General features: G+C 54.8%; 1 protein-coding gene across 11 annotated transcripts in view; it reads left to right on the top strand.

Annotated features, from left to right (window-relative positions):
- Positions 1-18,993, top strand: part of BCOR (BCL6 corepressor) — a 136,689-nt gene that overhangs the window by 104,208 nt on the left and 13,488 nt on the right. For 8 of the 11 annotated variants that reach the window (XM_075539699.1, XM_075539698.1, XM_075539700.1 and 5 more), the window contains exons 2-6: positions 6,423-6,549; positions 7,702-7,780; positions 8,651-11,497; positions 12,193-12,246; positions 12,782-12,968. In XM_075539699.1, coding sequence (XP_075395814.1) covers positions 6,464-6,549; positions 7,702-7,780; positions 8,651-11,497; positions 12,193-12,246; positions 12,782-12,968 — 3,253 coding nt within the window. In that variant the 5' untranslated portion in view covers positions 6,423-6,463. The remainder of the gene's footprint in view (positions 1-6,422; positions 6,550-7,701; positions 7,781-8,650; positions 11,498-12,192; positions 12,247-12,781; positions 12,969-18,993) is intronic. The other 3 variants (XM_075539702.1, XM_075539705.1, XM_075539707.1) reach the window with 1 other exon arrangement.

Genomic DNA, 18,993 nt, shown 5'->3' with positions numbered 1-18,993 from the left:
TCTAGACCGCGGCGGTTTCCCTGCTTTGTTTTGGATCTTCCCAGTTCCAGGATTCAGCAGCAGACCTGGGGTTCCTATTGTTTCTCCTAGAGAAAGTGGGTTCCCCAATCTGGCACTGGCCCTGGTGTCCCCCCCCCCGCCCTTCCTGGGACTCCCAGGGGGTGGGGTGCCCTGCTTCTGTGCTTCCCTCTCCTCATCATTTAGGTGGGAAAAGTCCCTTTGTGCTTCCTGGGTATGCAAATGATAGCTGTTGTTATTAGCGTTATGGTGGAGCCAGGTCCTTTCTTGGTGTTGTGTGTTGAGGGGGTGGGGTGGGGAACAGGCGATGCATTAAATGGCCGTTTTATTCCTGCGCTGTGGAGACTGGCGAGCATTTACGTGGCCTCTGGAGGTTTCCCAAAGCTGTCATTGTGGCTCCGCTCCCAGGTTGTAGAGATAGTGAGTGGGGACTCAGCTTTGTAGGGGACCAGACTGAAAGGGGGGTGTGTGTATGTGTGGATCTCCTAGGTTTCTGATGCTCAGGCACCTTCTGTTGAGGGACACCAGCTTCCAAGTGCACACTCACCACCACCACCCATATCCACACGTGGTTCTCTGTGGCACAGCCATGAAATAAGGGAAAGAGTATTAACCCGTGGCCGGAGGCAAGAAGAGGAAGTAGGTTCGTGTGTTCCTGGAGAGGGAGAGAGGCAGGCACAGCTGACCCAGGGCCAACGCTGTGTCTGGCTAGAGGGGGAGGGGGTTGGCCCCAGAGGTTGCATCCTTTAGCACCCACAGCCCCCCCCCACTTAGAGTTGGTGGCCCTTTCCCACGGCCATGGTGCCTCTTCTGGGCCAGCTCCTGCTGGTGGCAGTGAGGAGTGAGGGAGGCTGAAGTTGGCCGGATCCTTGGCTGGGTTCCACCACTTGCCCTGGACGTGTCCTCCTCATTGGAGCCTCCAGAGGTGGGGACCCGGGAAGTGGACCCCACAGCCTTAAGGGTGACGTGGGGTGAGGAAGTTCAGCTCTCCTTGGAGTTCCTGGAAGGCCCAGCCTGGAGTGGGTGCAGGCTTGAGGGTGTGTGTGTGTGCGGGAGGAGGAGGAGGTCAGGAGCCCGAACGTACGTACGTGTTTGTGTGTGTGTGTGTGTGTGTAGAAAATCCCTTTGTTGCCAACCCACAGTGCTTTGGGGCTGGGCTGGAGGCGGGAGGCACTCCTCTTTCGCTTGCCTCAGCTACCACCAAGTGCCAAGTTCACTCACGGAGCTTGTGGCTTTTTACCTTGTGGCTTTCAGCTCTGATCCAAGCTCCTGGGAAGGACACAAGGAAGGTTCAGGTGTCCAGAAGAGTCAGAGCAGTTCAAATCTGCCAGCCCCTCCCCTCACAGTCTCATTCTGCTTCATGATCTGTTACTACTGGCTGAACTTGAAGACCCCCGCCCCCGAGGCAGTAGCAGCTGGTGACCATGCACCACCCAGAAGAGCAGGATCATGGCCCCTAACCTCCATCAGGCACCTGCAGGGTCGGGATGGAAGAGAAAGGAGGAATGGCCCACCATCGCCCTTAGAAGACCCAAGGCATACCCAGGAGCCACCTCTAGTCTCCCCTAGACTTCCGATAGATAAAGCAGCACTGAGGACCCACGGAGCAGTATGAGCAGCACACATCCGGAAGAATCTTCTCATCTCCTCCCACCCCCACCCCACCCCCACCATCCTAAAATAGGAGCGTCTCTCTCCCCCCACCCCCCCTCCTTTGACACCGGGAGCCAAACCCTGCTGTGCGTGACTCAGTCTGAGCTTGGAGAGGCCCCAGCAAGGGCTGTGTGGTTAGCTTTGGGCTTCCGTGAAATCCACACAACTCTGTTGAAGGTCACCCCCGACCCCCCATTGCCCAGTCTCAGCCCTTTCGCCAGATGGGGTGAGGGGTGGCGGTGGCTGCTGCGACAAAAAAAAACCAACCAAACCAAAACAAAACTGGGCAGCGGTTCTGGGATTTGCTACTGCGTTCGTTCGGTGGAGTCAGCTGGGATTTAAACGGGGTTAAGCGTGGCCAGCATGCAGTTTCATTCCCTGGAGACCATGGCGCCTTCTGTTGATATAGATGAGGAGGCCAAGGCTGGAGATGTTTACCCACCAACCAAGGACAGCCTGTGGGTAGGGGTGGGCGACAAAAAAGACCCTACGGATAAAACTAAAGTGCGCAGGGAATCCCTGGTACCTGCTCACCATGAAGTGAGAATACATCGTGGTCATTCCTATCCCCCCACACACACCTGTCCCTGGCCCCCAACAGTATAACTGCCCAATAGGGCCAGGTGACCTAATAGGAGACCCTCTGGGCAAACCTAGAGGGGTTTTGAGGAGAGGGTCTCCATTTGTGTCAAGCTGGGAGGTTGGGATGGTGCGGGGGAGGGGCTTCCCGTTTGGTGGGAGCGGGCTAACTGGCCTTCACCAAGAGCTGTGGTCATGTGGGCCGGCGGAGTGGAAAGCCACCCTGTGCTGCCCCCTCCCCTCCTGCTCCGGGCTTTCAGCCTGCTATTGTTCTACTGGGCCGAACTCAACTCTTAAACCTCCTTCCTCCTCCCAGAGAAGTGTCCCTGTGGGCAGGAATTGGCAATGAGGAAGTGCTGCCCCAGGGGGTCCCCCTGGAATGTCTTTTATGCAGAAGGTAGCACCCACACCCACTGCCTTCCACTGACCTTAAAGGACAGCAGAACTCCATGGGGTTTCCAAAGCTGTCCATCGGTGGGCGTGGTCTGTCTCCTCCTCCCATGGGGCAGCTGGCCGGTTAGTAGCAGCGGGCACTTAACTTTTCCCTCTTCAAGTATGGCACCACTGGGGCAATTCTTTTAAACCTCCCTCTCTCTGACACATCCCCTCCTCCCTGTGCCAGGCAGCTCTCCAGTTTGTGTTTGTGAGTTGCCAACCAGGCCTCCCCAGGACCAGGTGTTCCCATGCGGGGCATCCCCTACAATCCAGTCTGTTCTCCAGAAGCCAGACACTTCTCATTCACCCCCACCCCCTTGCCCCTTCTCCACTACCAGCCCAAAAGGGTTAAAACCCTGAGCCAAGGTGCAGCTTTGTAGCGCACACTGGAAACAGGTTCGTACTTGTAAAGTGCTTTTTCATGAGTGACTTCACACATCTTGGCACTTCTGGAAGCATAGCCTGCTGGGGGGCGGGGGGCGCTGCATTGAGAAATAAGGCCAGCCGACACTCGATGCTCATGTGTGTGGGAGGAAATCATTTGGAGGGCTCTGTCATTCTGTCATCCAATCAGGTCATTGGACCCTCGCCTGGGGGGGGGAGGGGGAGGGCAAACTCCACTCTGTAGCCCTTGATGGCCTTAGGGAGAAAGAGACCTCTATCACCTCGAAAGGGGGTGGGCTGAGTAGTGCCTCTTCCTTGTTTCTCTCTCCAGTGTCCCATTTTTGTTTTGCATCCCAGAGAGAGGGGAGAGGGGCCCCTGTTATTCCAGGACGGCTTTGGTGGGGGTGGGAGGATGGGTCTGCTCTTGACTGTCACCTGGAGAAGGGTCCTCCTGCCCAGGCAGGCCATTTCTCATTGGTCCTTTCCACTGAGCTCCATCTTGGGCCAGGAGCCTGAAGAGTTAAATCTTCAGCTCGTTGCAATGAAATTATGGTTGGCAGTGGCGCCGCTGTTTGTTCAACAGACCTCCACTTTTAAACAGTTCACAAGAAGTTCATGGGGCAGCTAAAGATTATAAATGTGTGTGTTGGTGTATAGCCCTCCGCGGGGTCCAACAATGGACCCCTGCCCCTTTGGCCGCTTGATGTGCAATGCTGTTACCCACCCCCACGCTCTCACACCCTGATGACGCCGAAAGGCACTCTGGGCTTCAACACTCCGTCTGACCCTGTGCATGCGAGAACACTTCATTCTGACTGCTTGGTGTCATTTTTTCTGCACAGCATTAATATTGAAAACCTCACAGGATGAGTCCTGGAGAAGGGGAGACACTCGGAAACACCCCAATCCCAAGCGGCTGTGAGTGGCATCCACCTCAGTCCCAGCTACCTTTGTGGAAGAAGAGTCTTTTTGAGGGAAGAGATGGGGGGAAGAGGGAAGGTGCTGGCCTCTTTTTGGATGGGCCAGGTGCTCCTTGGTTTAGTGGGAACCTCCTTCCAATGACCTAGGTGACACGTTTTGTTTTTCTCAGTAAGGAGCCGGGAGGTCCTTCTTACTTAGCAAGGTAGCCACTCTAGGAGGTGGCTTGTGTACAAGGAGGGCAATTTTTTTAAGCCTTGGAAATCAGAAGATTGAGGTCCCCTCAGCATATGCTTTCTTCTCTCCACCCCCCCCCTCGGTCCCTTTCTTTGGGGTTTGATTGAGTGACCCTTTTGCTCCTAATTAATTTCAGCTTTTCATCACAGCAAGGGAATGGGGTGATGCGGCTCCACTGCTGCAGCCAATGACAGAGGCACTTGAGAGGCAAGAAAGGTGGCCCCTGCCCATACTAGCCTCCACACACCCTCTCAGACAGTCTTTTGTTAGAATGGTCCACAGGGCTTGGGGATGGAGGGCAGGCACTAGAGGTGCTGCGCTCCTCCCCCCACTTCCTCAACATCATGTCAGTCTTGGTTGAGGGTCTGGCACCTAGCCCTTTGGGGGGAGGGTGCATTAATTGCTTACAAATTGGGCAGCTAACCGCCAGGTCAGCAGTTCAAGACCACCAGCTACTCTGAGGGAGAAAAATGAGGCTGTCAGTCTTGGGGAAAACCCCAAAGGGGCAGTTTCTACTCTGTTCTGTAGGGTCACTCTGAGTCAGAATCAACTCGATGGCAGTGAATTTGGGTGTTTTCTTTTGTACGGTTTGAGGGTGTGCGCAAAGAATCTTTCTAGGGTAACTGCTTCTGGGGAGCCCCACCCCACCAGCGGTGCACCTGCACATTCAGGCTTCTTTCATTGGACAGTAGAGCTTGCCAGGCAAAAGAAATGCATCAGGTTCACCTGGCTCTTGAAGTCTACTTTCACAAGAGTCCCCAGACCGCCGGGGCCTCCAGCCAACCTGGCAGGCTGTTCCTGCCCTGGGTGGTAAAGTGTAACAGCAAGCATTTGCATATGTATGTTTTGCTGCTAACAAAGGAAATGTGTGGACTTCAGGAGCTTTCAAGGTTTTAGAAACTGGGTGAGGGAGGAGGAAGACCAGTTCCCCTAAAGAAGGGCACGCCAACATTTCCACGCTGAGTCGCTGGGTCTCCCTCATCAAAGCCGGGGGCCGGGGCCAGAGCAGGGGGTTGGCTGCGATGTGTTTTGTGCGCAGGGAATTGCAGAGGGCCATCGGTCCCAGGCTTGAAAGGCTCCCCTACTTATTAACCCAGCATTTAACAGCAGGATATGGGCTGAAGCGCAGTCAAAAGAAACGGCTCAACCTCCAAAGAGCAATTAAAATCCTGCACGAGGATAAATCACGCGCCGTGATAATCCTGTTAATAAAATGCAGCTTGTCCTGACCCTTCACTCATGCAGCAAACTAGAATGTGATGTGGGTGGGGGTGGTGGGCAAAGAAGGTAAGGAAAGGGGGAGAGGTGGTCTTGGCTTCTCTGCCCCAGCCACCTTGCCCCCTCCTTCCTAGGAGGTGGAAAGAAGCGGCTTTGGGTTCTCCGGTGCCAGCAGCTAGGAGCCCATCAGCCTGGGCTGCTAAGACTTGTGCGAGCTAATGATTTCTTGTCCCCAGTGAGCGGGCGTCATTGAATTACTCAGCCGCCTCCTCTGCAGCTCCCAGGCAAAACCACCCGGGCTAGGTGCTTAATCTAATCTAGGGCTCGGGTGGGGTGGCTCACCAGCCCACCGACTCGTTTTTTAACCCTCACTGGGGAAATTGCACTGCAGGCGGCCCCGCACTGAAAGCACGGTGGGGTTGGCCCCAGACATGCCACTCCTGCCCATAGCTGGGGCTCGTCCAACCAGCCCCCTCATCCTTTCAGCCCCAAGAAGGATTTCCTGTGGGAATCCCTGGGATTTGGCGCCACACACTTGCAACCCTTCCTAAAAGGGACAGGAAGGGGAAGGTGGGCTCTGCCGGTTGCATGCACCTTGATTTTAATCTTTCCCCAACCCCGGGGGCCTTCCGTCTCTGCCAAGGCCCATTGCCCCTCACCTGGACCCTTGGGACCAGGTGTGCCCCCCTCCCCTCTCCGCCTCTGTAGAACATTCACTGCAGTCTGGCACCCGAGGCTGCACCAGTAAGAATTGTCTAAGAAGAGGACCTTGCTCTTGCCCAGAGTGAGCCCTAGCGACACAATGCTCAAGTGCCCAGCGGCCAACCTACCGCCTTGGGGGGCGGGGCGGGGCGCAAGGTTGGACTCTGTCTTATAAGGTTGCTGCATGTCAGAATCAACTCAGTGGCAACAGGTTTGGGGTTTCTTTTTTGGGGGGTTTTGGGTTACTCAACCTCCTGGCTTTTTTTTTTTGTAAACAGACTAGACGCCTGAAAAAACAGCTGCTGTCCGGGAAGACGACATGCTTTCTGCAACGCCCCTGTATGGGAACGTTCACAGCTGGATGAGCAGCGAGAGAGTCCGCATGTGTGGGCTCAACGAAGACAGGTGACTGTCCCTGTCTGGTGGAGGCCAGGCTGCCAGGCCCTTCTCTCGGCCCCTGAGAGTCGAACTGCTGCTGGGCTCCCAGCAGCCCCTTCTCCCAGCCAGAGCGGGTCTAAAGGGGGTGGGCGAGACTGGTCCTCCCGCCTAACCGGTGGCCCGTGATTTACAGTTTTAACAGGCAACCCGGCTCAGCGAAGCATTGCCGCCCTTTAAAAGATTAGCCCCTAAAGCGGCCTTTCAATGCACTTTCGTCCTTAATTTATTATTTCATATTTATGAAGGAGAATTAATCCTAGCCTATACGCTGCTTTAACTCTAAATGTCAGGAGCATGGGCCCAGGTGGATCGGCATTCGATGTGCTTTTAAAACAAATAGTTTGCTCAGTAATAAACGGGGAGGCGGCCACCCTGTGCCGCATCTGAGTGCCCAGGGTTTCGTGTTGTCTTCTGGATTTGAGGGGCACACTCTCCCCAGCCCAACGGTTCCACATGGCTTCCCAATTGGCCATTTGGAGGGTGGGGTAGAGGCACTTAAGCAGTAAGGCGATTGAAGCAGCTCTTCGGGGCAATGATGAAACTTTCCTGTGCCGCATGTCAGTGCGTTTTATCTTTGGGATTTGGGAATTGGCAGTGAGCCTTTTCTTTATCGATGCTCTTTCCGATAACAAGTCCCAGGGCAGCCGCACCAGCCTGGCACAGATGTGTAGCCTCCTCTTCAGCTTGGCGCAGCTGACATTCATATGCTAGTCGCGTGTGGCATGGCGCCCCTCCCCCCCAATCATTTTGATCAAGGCAGTCGAATAATGCTTCGTTGTTGCCATGGAAACCAGTTTGGGTAGGGCATGGTAGACACATGACCGGGCAGAGGAAGTTTGTGGCGCCTGCCCTCATGGACGCCGCCAGCATTTGGACCACCTTTGGTCTTCGGTGACCATTCTACGGCTTCATTGTCTACCCTTTTTTGCCGTTGGCCAGGAATGAGAGAAATGGGTTGGTTGGTGACTTCCTGTCCACCAAGCCTGGCCCTACCCAGCGAGTTAAATCCCGCCCCCGGGGGGCGGGGGGGCGGAGAGGGGTCTTCAGCTAGGGCTTAGAAAGCGGAATTTGTTCAAACTGGAGAAGGTGTTCATGAAGTCGGTGTGTCCTTTCCAACAGGAAAATTCCTGTGAATGATGGGGATGCTTCAAAAGCCAGACTGGAACTGAGGGAAGAAAATCCTTTGAACCACACTGTGGTAAGAGATTAATGGCCATGTGTTGACGCGGTATCTGTCAGTGATCTGTAATCAATGATGCATTATTTTGCATACATTAAAGGGCTGTCTCTGATTTAGGGCAGGACTGAGTAGGAAGGCGGCTGTGAGGTCCTCCCAGAAGTTGTCGTCAGGCCTTCCCGAGGGGTGGGCTCACCAGAGTCAGTGGGCCCACTTACTGGTGGGGCTCCCTCTGATTGCACTCATGGCACGCCCCACCAGAGCTTCCAGTTGACCCTCTGGTCTACCTTTCCAGTCAAACATGAAACAGCGGGACGGTGTCTAAAGGCACCAGCGGGAGAAGGGGCTTTTGAGAGGACGTCACCACGGTTTGACCCACGGCCTCCTTATTGATTTAGAAACAAGCCTGGGTCTTCCCTTTTAAATAAATGCCTTCCTCTGTCTGGGAAGGGCAGAACACCCCTCCCCAAGCAGAACTGGGCTGGGGGGGCGGGGTGGGGAGGGGGGCTCCATCAGGGTGGCCCCGAGAGGAAGGGAGTTGGTGGCAGCAAAGAACTTTTGCTGAGAAAGAGCAAATTCCAGCATTGCTAGGTGACTGCATTAACGTGTGGGCCAGAAGTCGAAAGGGACCAACATTTTCCATGTTCTCCAAATACTTGTTAAACACGAGGTGAGACGGGAGCAGGCAGCAAACCAGCCGAGGGAAGGGCTTGGGAGGGAGCAGGCCCTAGGAATCCTTCCTTGAACCTTTTATCCTTTATTTAAATTCAACGGCAGAAAAAGCATCCTCCTTGTGCCGCTTTTCAGGTTACTGTTGTGCGGACCGAGAGAGCAGGGCTTGGCTGGTGGGACAGACCACCCAAGTAACTCGGGTTCTTCTTTTCTGCAAAGGTGGACGCCGCCCCGCCTCATCGGATTGATGGCTTGGCAGCTCTGAGCATGGAACGCAGCGGCCTGATCCGAGAAGGCCTCCGCGTCCCAGGAAACATCGTCTATTCCAGTTTGTGTGGACTGGGCTCAGAGAAAGGCCGAGAGGCAGCCACAAGCACCCTAGGGGGGCTTGGGTTTTCTTCCGAGAGAAATCCAGAGATGCAGTTCAAACCGGCTACCCCGGAGACCGTGGAGGCTTCTGCCGTCTCTGGAAAGCCTCCTAACGGCTTCAGTGCTATCTATAAAACACCACCTGGAGTACAAAAAAATGCTGTGCCCTCGGCGGAGACCCTGGGCTTGGACAGGCCTGCGAGCGACAAACAGAGCCCTCTCAACATCAATGGTGCTAGTTACCTGCGGCTGCCCTGGGTCCCTCCGTACATGGAGGGGAGCACACCAGCCATTTACCCTTTCCTCGACTCGCCAAATAAGTATTCACTGAACATGTACAAGGCCTTGCTACCTCAGCAGTCCTACAGCCTAACCCAGCCACTCTACTCACCTGTCTGCACCAATGGGGAGCGCTTTCTCTACCTGCCACCGCCTCACTACGTCAGCCCCCACATCCCATCATCCTTGGCTTCGCCCCTGAGGCTCTCCACCCCGTCGGCTTCCCCTGCCATCCCGCCTCTTGTCCACTGTGCAGACAAAAGCCTTCCCTGGAAGATGGGGGTCAGCCCTGGGAACCCAGTTGAGTCACACGCCTACCCGCACATCCAGAACAGCAAGCAGCCCAGGGTGCCCTCCGCCAAGTCGGTCGCCAGTGGCCTGCCAGGGGACACGACGCTCCTGCTGCCCCCCTCGCCTCGGCCGTCACCCCGCGTCCACCTGCCCACGCAGTCCGCCGCAGACACCTACTCCGAGTTCCACAAGCACTACGCCCGGATCTCCACCTCGCCCTCGGTCACCCTGTCGAAGCCATACATGACGGTCGGCAGCGAGTTCCCCGCGGGCAGGCTCTCCAATGGCAAGTACCCAAAAGGCCCCGATGGGGGCGAAGGGGCCCAGCCGGTTCCCGGACACGCCCGGAAAACGGCCGCTCCGGACCGAAAAGATGGCTCCTCCTCACCGCCTATGTTGGAGAAGCAGACGGTTACCAAAGACGTCACCGACAAGCCACTGGACTTGTCTTCTAAAGTGGTGGATGTAGACGCCTCCAAAGCTGACCACATGAAAAAGATGGCTCCCACGGTCCTAGTTCACAGCCGCGCTGGAAGTAGCTTAGTGCTCTCTGGAAGTGAGCTTCCGAAGGAAACATTATCTCCTCCAGGAAATGGCTGTGCTATCTATCGATCTGAAATCATTAGCACGGCTCCCTCCTCCTGGGTGGTGCCCGGGCCAAGTCCCAACGAAGAGAACAATGGCAAGAGCATGCCACTGAAAAACAAAACCCTGGACTGGGCCCTGCCACAGCAACGGAGTTCTTCCTGTCCCCGCATGGGCAGCGGCGACGCCGTGGTCAGCAGCGTCTCGGGGACTGTGTCGAGCGCAGGCCGGCCGGCCTCCGCTTCCCCAGCCCCCAATGCCAATGCAGACGGCACCAAGACAGGCCGGAGCTCTGGGGACACCACGCCATCCGTCATTCAGCACGTGGGCCAGCCCCCAACCACGCCTGCCAAGCACGGCACCAGCGGCAAAGGTGCCAAAGCCGGCAACCCAGAACCCAGTTTCAAAGCAAGCGAGAACGGCCTGCCACCAAGCTCAATCTTTCTGTCTCCGAATGAGGCGTTCAGGTCGCCCCCCATTCCCTACCCCAGGAGTTACCTCCCTTACCCGGCACCCGAGGGCATTGCGATCAGCCCCCTCTCCTTACATGGCAAAGGACCTGTTTACCCTCACCCAGTCTTGCTCCCCAATGGCAGTCTATTTCCCGGGCATCTGGCCCCAAAGCCTGGGCTGCCCTATGGGCTGCCCACGGGCCGGCCGGAGTTTGTGACCTACCAAGATGCGCTGGGGCTGGGCATGGTGCACCCCATGCTGATCCCGCACACGCCCATCGAGCTCGCTAAAGAGGAAAAGCCAGAGAGGAGGTCCCGGTCCCACGAGCGGCCCCGCTACGAGGATCCAGCGCTCCGGACTCGGTTCTCTGAGATGATGGAAGCTAGCAACACCAAGCTCCACGCCGAAGTCCCCACCGACAAGAGCCTGAAGGCCAGCGCCGGTTGGAACCAGGGAAAACCTGTGGTCAAAAGCGACAAGCTCGTCTACGTCGACCTTCTCCGGGAAGAACAAGATGCTAAGCCAGACACAGCTGTGTCCAAAGCTGGCTTCTCGGCCGAGGGCATGGGCCAGAGCGCAGCAGAGCCCCCCAAGCCCCCGACCGAGCCGGGCTTGCAACAGCACCGGGATTTCATCACCCTGCGGGAGGAGCTGGGCCACCTGGGGGACTTCCACGAGACCTATACGTTCAAACAGGCCCCGAGCCAGTCCATTTTCAGCTTGAACAAGGACAATGTGCCGGCCGGCACCAACAAAGAGACTCTGGGGGTGCCCGTCACCGCTCCGTTCCTCGAACCCGCCCTGGGGGGCGATGGCCCCGCCCTCGCCTTCGGCAAGACCCCCGAGGAGCCCAAAGCATTTTGCATGAGCAGCGCCCCGCCCTCGAGCGTGGACGGCCCCCCCACCTATACCAAAGATGGATGTGAGGGTGCCGAGTGCAGCGACGGCAAAGTCCTGAAGCCCAAGCCATCCAAACTGGCGAAAAGGATTGCTAACTCCGCGGGTTACGTTGGTGACCGGTTCAAGTGCGTCACCACCGAACTGTACGCGGACTCCAGTCAGCTCAGCAGAGAGCAGCGGGCACTGCAGGTGAGCCCCCCACACCCCAACTGCAGGCCTCTTAGCAGCTTGGCAGTTTCTTTTGTAATCATGTAACCGAGGATGGTGGGGTGGGGGTGGACCGGCAGGGCAGGCCCCCAGTCAGCCGTGGTTAGTGCAGCTTGTGGTACCGGTCGAATGTATGAAGCGTGGCCAGTGAAGGGGAAGCGAGTGGTAGACTCCGGCATCTGCAGGTACATGAAGTTATGCTGTAGCTTTGACAACTCCACTCGCAAACTGCTAACGTCGTAATTATTGCGAAGGCTATAATCTGATGGAGGTGCATGACGATGACCTATCAATTGCTTGGATGTCACGGCTTTAAGAAGGCTGTACGTGATAGGTGGTGGAGATGCTTAGCAGCCGCATGTCTATGGGATTCGTGCAAAAATTTTTCCACCAAAAAGAGAATCAATAGATATGTGTCAATTATAGATAAATAAGCTTACAAACAAAAACCACAATGGAAAGGGAAGCTGGCATATAAAGGGGTAGAGTATGTATTTTAACTTGCTAGTAAATGATGATCGATGTTGTGTAGGAATTTCCTAAGATATTTTACGTTTAATTAAAAGATGAATAAAGCCAAATTGTTTTTGCGATGTTAAGAAAAAAATTGGTTTATGCTTATAAAAATGGATGAAATTATCCAAATGATCCATTGAGTACCCATTTTAATTACATAGATGGAAGGATTACAAGAGGACAGTATTTTATGTCTACCCGCTGCTTACTGTGAGGTCAGTTCTTCAAATTTTTATTACTAGAATCTTACATAAACCTTTTTGAGTTTACATTTCATTTCCAAATATGCCGAGGGAAGTTTGTGGGCCATGGTCGTCTCTATTCATTGTGCATTTTGTTTTCTTTCCCGTGTTGTGTTTTTGTTTCGTTTTGTTGTTTCTCTGCGTTCTCCTTGCGTTGTTTTCCCCTTTACCTTGCCAAGCGATTGTCTGTCTCTTGACAATAGTGTATGCATTCGCACGCATACACCCCACACATTTCTCCCTACCCATACGACTGCCTAGAAATGTGTGGCTCCTTATGTAATCAATACTCTTGACCTTGTTTCCTGTTAAAAGTTTCTCAGTCTCTTGAGTGATGTCTCATACAATTGTGGTTGGTTTTGGGCAAACTTTCCTTTGAAAATAATTTCCATTAAGGTAAGGCCAAGGAACTAGCTTTTATGGTAAGGTGGTGTTGGTTGTGTTTTTTAATTTTGTTGGTTTTGTGTTTGCCTTTGTGTTTTTTTTTTCATCTTTGTTCTCTTTCTAGCGTGCAATGATGCGCTTCTCCGAGTTAGAGATGAAAGAGCGGGACGGTGGCCACCCAACAACCAAAGACTCCGAGGTGTGCAAATTCAGCCCTGCTGACTGGGAGAGGCTGAAAGGAAATCAGGACAAAAAGCCAAAGTTGGTCACCCTGGAGGAGACTGGTGCTGACCAGAATGACAGCGAGAGATGTAAGTAACCCTCAGCAACTTGGGTGTTGAGGACAGGCTGTCGCGCTTTGCCCGGAGGCCAGGGGGATGGGAGAGGAAGCAATTCCCCTCCGATGGTCCCAGGGTCCCGTTGGCGCCCCTGCTCTTTAAGAAGGGGCCTGCTTTGCTACCCTCGCAATGAAGGAGCTGATTGTCCTTTTGAATGGTGTGTCCTCCAGGAGTGAAGCATCTCTGAGGGGTTATTGTCCTGGAGTTAGCGACCCTCTAGTGGGAAGGGTACACAATGTAGCCAAGGCCAGGCAGTGCTGGAGGTCAAGTGTGGCACAGGCAGATTTCGTTTAGTAGGGATGGAATGCTTCCCAGCCAGAGGCACCTCATGGCCCTCTCATTTCCTGACCTTCTCTCCGTCCCCCACCCCCCTTCCCCGCCATGGTGAGGAATGGACAATTCTGGAATTGACACCCCAAAGGCACGGGATCCCTTGAAATACCACCAAGAGGCATGAGAGTACCTTAAAACAAGAGCACATCCGGTTGGTTTGCCTCCATTGGGAGTTGGCAGCTGAGTCCAAGAGAGCATAATGTGAATGAGGGGGTTCTTCCCCCAAAGGGCAGCTTGCGTTGGGAGAGGGGGACGTGAAGAGAAAGTTCTACCTAGCACATTTCTCTTCACTCCCGCCACCACCCCAACTGTGATCCACTTGAACTGCCAGATTGATGAAAAGCATGTTGGCTGTAAATGGGGAGCTTGGTCTCCATTTCTCAAATGTGGGCAAAGGCGTCTAGGGCCAACAAAGAGGAGAGAAGACGGTGTGTGAAGCCTTTCTGAGAGACGACAGGGCAGTTGGGTACATTTCAGAGCTTGGTGCCACTGGTGTGCCCGCCCGCCCACCGCTGTTGATGACGTTTGAGAACGTTCGTGGTCTGGGAGAGCATGCTCCTTACCTCGCTCCCTCAGTTCCCAAGGCAGAGGAGGACCAGCTTGTTGCGAGTAAACTCCAAAGAAGAAAAATCTGCTAATAAAGTGGTGGACTTGGCCCAGTGTGAAGGGCTCTTGGGAGTGGCTGAAGTGAGGAGATGAGGGCAGACCGTTGGATATGGGAAAAGGACAGTTCAAGCCCTCCTCCAGATTAGAACCCGCTCTCTCCATAATACAACTGTGGGCTTGCAGCCTTTCCCATCAGCCCTTGGAAAGGTTTCTCAGAGGCTTGGTAGAATGGGCCAAAGCCGAGGTGACAGGAAGATGCTGAGGGAAGTGGGAGGAAGAAGAGGGCAGGGAGTGTGGGTCAGCCTCAAATTTCCTTGCCCTTTGGTTTGGAAGATTCGGCTAAACAGAATCTGGGTTTGGCTGGCACTTCTGCCTCACCACTAGCCTTTCCCTTCTTCCTGAACGGAGAGGAGAGAAGTCCGTGTGGCCAGCTTTGTCCCAGAGTCCCCCGCTAGCCTTGCTGCTGCCACGCTCCCCTCACCCAGGACTCGGGTCATAGCCTGGACAGCTGGTGCTAGAGCCATTGAGCTGCAAATGAACTGGGCCATCCTCTCCTTTTGGCTCCCATGCCTCCCTTGGGTGTCAGTGTGGCAAGAGGACCAACCCACGAGCAGATGTGAGCTGGAGTGGAGATTGCGGGAGGGCATAGGTCGCTTCCCAGAAGCCTTCCTCCATCTGAGGAAGATCTCGGACCTGGCGGGAGTGGGTTCATCTGCTGCCTCGGGGGCGCTGTCTTGTTGAGAAGTCTGTCCGTGTCTTCCCCCCACCCCCCAAAGGGAGTTAACTTGAAGTACAGTGGTCTGGATGTTCACTTGCTCTTTATGTTAGTGCGGGTGGTGGGATACAGCTTTGCTTTCAGTGAGAAATGACACATTCAGAAGAGCCGCAAGCTTGAAAGTTAACTCATTTGTCACTAGCCACTGTCGGTGGCTTTTGAAAGATGGAGAGGGACAAGAACGAATTGACCCCCTTAATCTTTCAGCCCAGAGTGTCCATTTTCCTTCCAACCACCTGGCTTACACGAACATAGTGGCCCTCCCCTGTGGCCTTCTTACAATTGGAAGAAACTAGACAACTAGGTAGACTAGAGAGAGAGAGTTGGGAGATCGTTGAGTGTGGAGCCGTACAAGGACTTCTCACAACTTCAGGAAACTTCTGGTGGAAGCCCTGCGAGTTATAGAAATGCTTTGAGTGGAGGACAAACTCCTAGTGCCTCTTCTGAGAGGGTCTGAGTGTTACCGAGGTTCCTTTCTGCTGGAGGTGATCGATAGTGCCTTCCGGACGAGAGAGTTAAAATTCTGGGTAGCCCTCAAACATCTGAGCACCCTCCCATCTTGTCTGGGGCTCACTGGGCTTTGTTGCCACGGAGACTTGTAAATGTTGCCATGGCGATGTTTCTGTGAGGTAATGCTATGGCACAATCATGATAACTCATGGGACGCATGTGCGCGTGTCATAGTACGCTGTAGGCAAGGAGAGCAGTATAACCAGGGACTCATCTGCTGGCACCTGACTGAATCCGGGGACCAAAGGCACATGGCTAGGTGATTTCTAGAAGAGCCAAGAGTAGCAGCCATGTTGGAGCCTGATGGTTAGAAGCCCTGCTTGACCCCTTGACACCCCCCCCCTTTTTTTCCCTTTGCCCCTTTCCAGTCTACCCTCAACCGAAATCTTGGGGTGGTTACTGGTTGAAATGGCCACGATGAGGTGGAGACGAACACGGAGCTTTTCGCCTGTCCGTCTGTCTCTGGCGGCCATGTGTATCTGGGCCCGTCGGGGTTGGTGGTCTTCGGTTTTACTTCTGGACCGAGGTCTGCTCTTGGCTTCCCTGAGGGAAGGAAGCGCTGAGCCTTCGCCCTGAGAGGTTGTAGTGAAAACCCGCTCCAGCTTTCAGGTTTTTTCCTCCTAATGCCTTGGGGGAGGGGATGGGGGTGGCAGGGGGACTAGCTTGGGAAAAGATCCTCTCAGAGAAGTGGAAAGGAAAGCAGCTAAACTATGTGTGGGGGTGGGTGTGATTTCAATGAGCGCCACATTTAGCAATGGAGGGGTCCTGGTAATAGTCTAGCATGGAGACCCACAAGCCTCCAGCTCAGGGGTCCTGGGTGAAGAAGTAGGGGAGGGTCTGGAGGGACAACTGAGGACCGCAGGGAGGGGGGGCTGCCCCCAAGGCAAGTAGCGCTCAGCCTCCCAGCAGGCTTTTGTGGGCAGCATTTCCACCGGCCAACCCGGGAGCTGGGGGCCCCAGAAGTTGTATATGAAGGGAGTGCCTTCAGGAAGGAGGGTGGGTTACCAGATGGGGAAGACAGCGAGGGCCCCTATCTTAGAGGGGCTACTCTTGTTGAGCGAGCCAGCAGCCTGGCCTGTGGGACAGGGAGATAGGGGGTTCCAGATGGTCACTGCTCATTCTGGTCTGTGAAATAAGTGGGCAAAAAATACTGGCCCTTTCGGGAGAAGGTTGGGTGATTGAGGCAGGAAGTGTTGGCAGTGAGCATGGACTCGGGTGGAAAACCTTCACCCGGAGAAAGACCACAGACTTGACTGTTCCCTGGTGGCAGAGTGGTTACGAATTGGGTCAGCAGTGTGAAACCACCAGTGCTCCTCGTGAGAAAGATGAGGCTTTTTACTCCTGTAAACCGTCTTGGAAACGCAAAAGGGGTTGGTTCTACCCTGTCCAATAGGGAATATCCTTAGGAGCCCTGGTGGCGCACAGTGGTTAAGCACCCCGCTGCCAATCAAAAGGTTAGCAGTTCGAACCCACTAGCCACCCCTCAAGAGAGGGATGCAGCCGTCTGCATCTCTGTCAGGGTGCACAGCTTTGGAAACCCAATTGTGGGGGGGTCAGTTCCACTCTGACCTACAAGGTCGGTGTGAGTCAGAATGGACTCAAAAGGCAGCAATGTGTATGGGGTGGGTGGGGTATTAAATAGAACCGCAAGTCTAGATCAAAATGTTAGCATTGAACCTGAAAGCAGACTGACTTTTCATCTGATTAGGGACTCTGGAGAGCATTGTGATGTCACCAGCTCACGCCCGCCCCGCCCCACCCCCCTGAAACCTTCCTTACCCAAAGCAGGGAACCAGCCCCAGGTCCCAAGTGCACAGTATGACAGCTCTTCTCATGGTCCCAGCATGGCCCTGCTGCATCTCCTCCCCCTTCCCTTCCCCCAGGGCTGTCAGGGAAGGCAAGCGACATAATTAGGAGGAGACCCACATCTCGAAATCTTATAAATACAGGGGCGCACATAAATGCCAGCTGCTTTGCAAGTCCTAGCCTCCTTTTGTGACAGCGGTTCCCGGCCTTGCTTAGCTTGTATTTATGAAGGCCACCCCTGGGAGGAGGCTGGCTGTAATATTCCCACTTTACAGCTGAAAGGGGGCCGGGTTGTAAAGTGGCGCTGTTACCGCTAGAGCGGTTAAGAGGGTCACAAAGCAGACGAGATGAGAACCCACAGCCCGCCGGTGCGTGTCCCCTTGCCCCACCACTGAGGCTCTCAGTCCCACCCACCCCCGACCCCACACACACACTTGTTTGCAGTCTCCTAGACAGGGCTTTGGAGCTTCAGCTCAGAGCTGGGGGGAAGCCTGGGTGTTGGTTACTACCACTGCCACAGAGCAGTCTATTCGGATCCCCTGCTGAGGACAGGCTACCATGAGCCAGGTGCTGCCAGGGCCAGGTGTATCTCAGAGGTGTGGAGGGGCGGAGAGGGAGAAGGTTGGTTCTTAGTCCAGATGGTGGATCGTGGAGAGTTGGCACACAGAATGGCAGGGAGTCCACTCAACCCCAGTCATCGCAGCCTCTGCCTTGGGACCTCCAGAAAGGGGAGGCACGCTCCCCCATGGGTTAGAGGACAGACTCCCCCAGGCCAGGGAGAAGCATACCGCCAGCAATGACTGCCACTGAGGGCCAGGGGTGCCACCAAGAGGAGAAGGGTTCCCCCAGGGCACAGACCCAGGCCAGGAAATAAGGACGCTGTTTGGACATCAGGGGTATCTAGGAACAGGCTTATTGTCGCTCAAGGTCACCAAACTCAACTTCCTGGTGGTGTGAGGTGCAGGATCGTTTCTGGTGGGATCAGGGGAAACGCTACAGTGATTGTGAACGGCAGTAAATATTGTCGGCTAAAAAGAACGCAAACAGCAAGACAGTTGATGGGTTAGTTCTTAAGGTGAAACAGAAGTAGGAAGTGATGTTGGGCAGAGGGTTGAGCCCTGTGTGCCAGTGTGAGTGGGGTTGGAAGCGCTGGTTTAGCCTGTAAAAGGGAATCCCACACCTGCAGCTTGTCCAGATTTCTCCTGGATGCAGAAGTGTGAAGGAAGTGACAGCTGAGGTGACTTCTGTCCCCAGGGTCCCCGAGGGGCTAGGGGCTAGGGGGCCTTTTTTATTTAGAGCAGGAAAGAAAGGGCTCCCCTTCTTGGGTAAGAAACGGAGCTCGCTCTTTGGCGTGGCTTTTCCCTCCAAGTGTGTGAGGAGGCGGGGGGGGGGGGGGGGGAGGAGGAACAGGGGACGGACAAGCCCTTTGGCATTGCCTCTGGACATGTGCCTGGGCTGAAGCGCCTTCCCTTGGGTCATTTCAGGCCACTCTTCCCAGCAGCCTGGGTCCTCCCTGGCTTCTTGCCCTCCCTGTTAGCCTCGTAGCTGTCCTTTGGGTGGGGGTGGGGGTGGGGGGGGTCTTTGGTCTGATTATGATGTCATCAGCCTACCAGTTGCTTCAACGTGAAGACCTGAGTCGATGTTTCCATAGAGATTTTTAGGTCAGTCTTAGCTTGATTGGATCTAGCGGCTGAAAGAAAGGAATATTTATTTATTTGCTTAAAGTGTGTGTTGATGGTTCCCTCATGAAAAGGTAGAGGGAAAAACAATAAGGAGTCTGAGGCACCAAGTCCATGCGCGTCTTGCTGCCTTCGGAGATTTCTGGTTTGCTAGTCCAGTGGGTCAAGTAGGCTTCCTCTTCTCCACGGAAGCCAATGTCCTCAGGCCTCCAGGTCCCGCTCGCTCCTCAGAAGACCCTCCCTGCACGTGGTGCTCTTGTGGCCTCTTCATTTATGGATTCTCTCTCTC

This window comes from Tenrec ecaudatus, chromosome X (assembly GCF_050624435.1).
Source record: "Tenrec ecaudatus isolate mTenEca1 chromosome X, mTenEca1.hap1, whole genome shotgun sequence".
Taxonomy (NCBI): Eukaryota; Metazoa; Chordata; class Mammalia; order Afrosoricida; family Tenrecidae; genus Tenrec; species Tenrec ecaudatus.
Note: the sequence above shows the minus strand (reverse complement) of the source record. Positions and strands in the feature narration are given on the sequence as shown.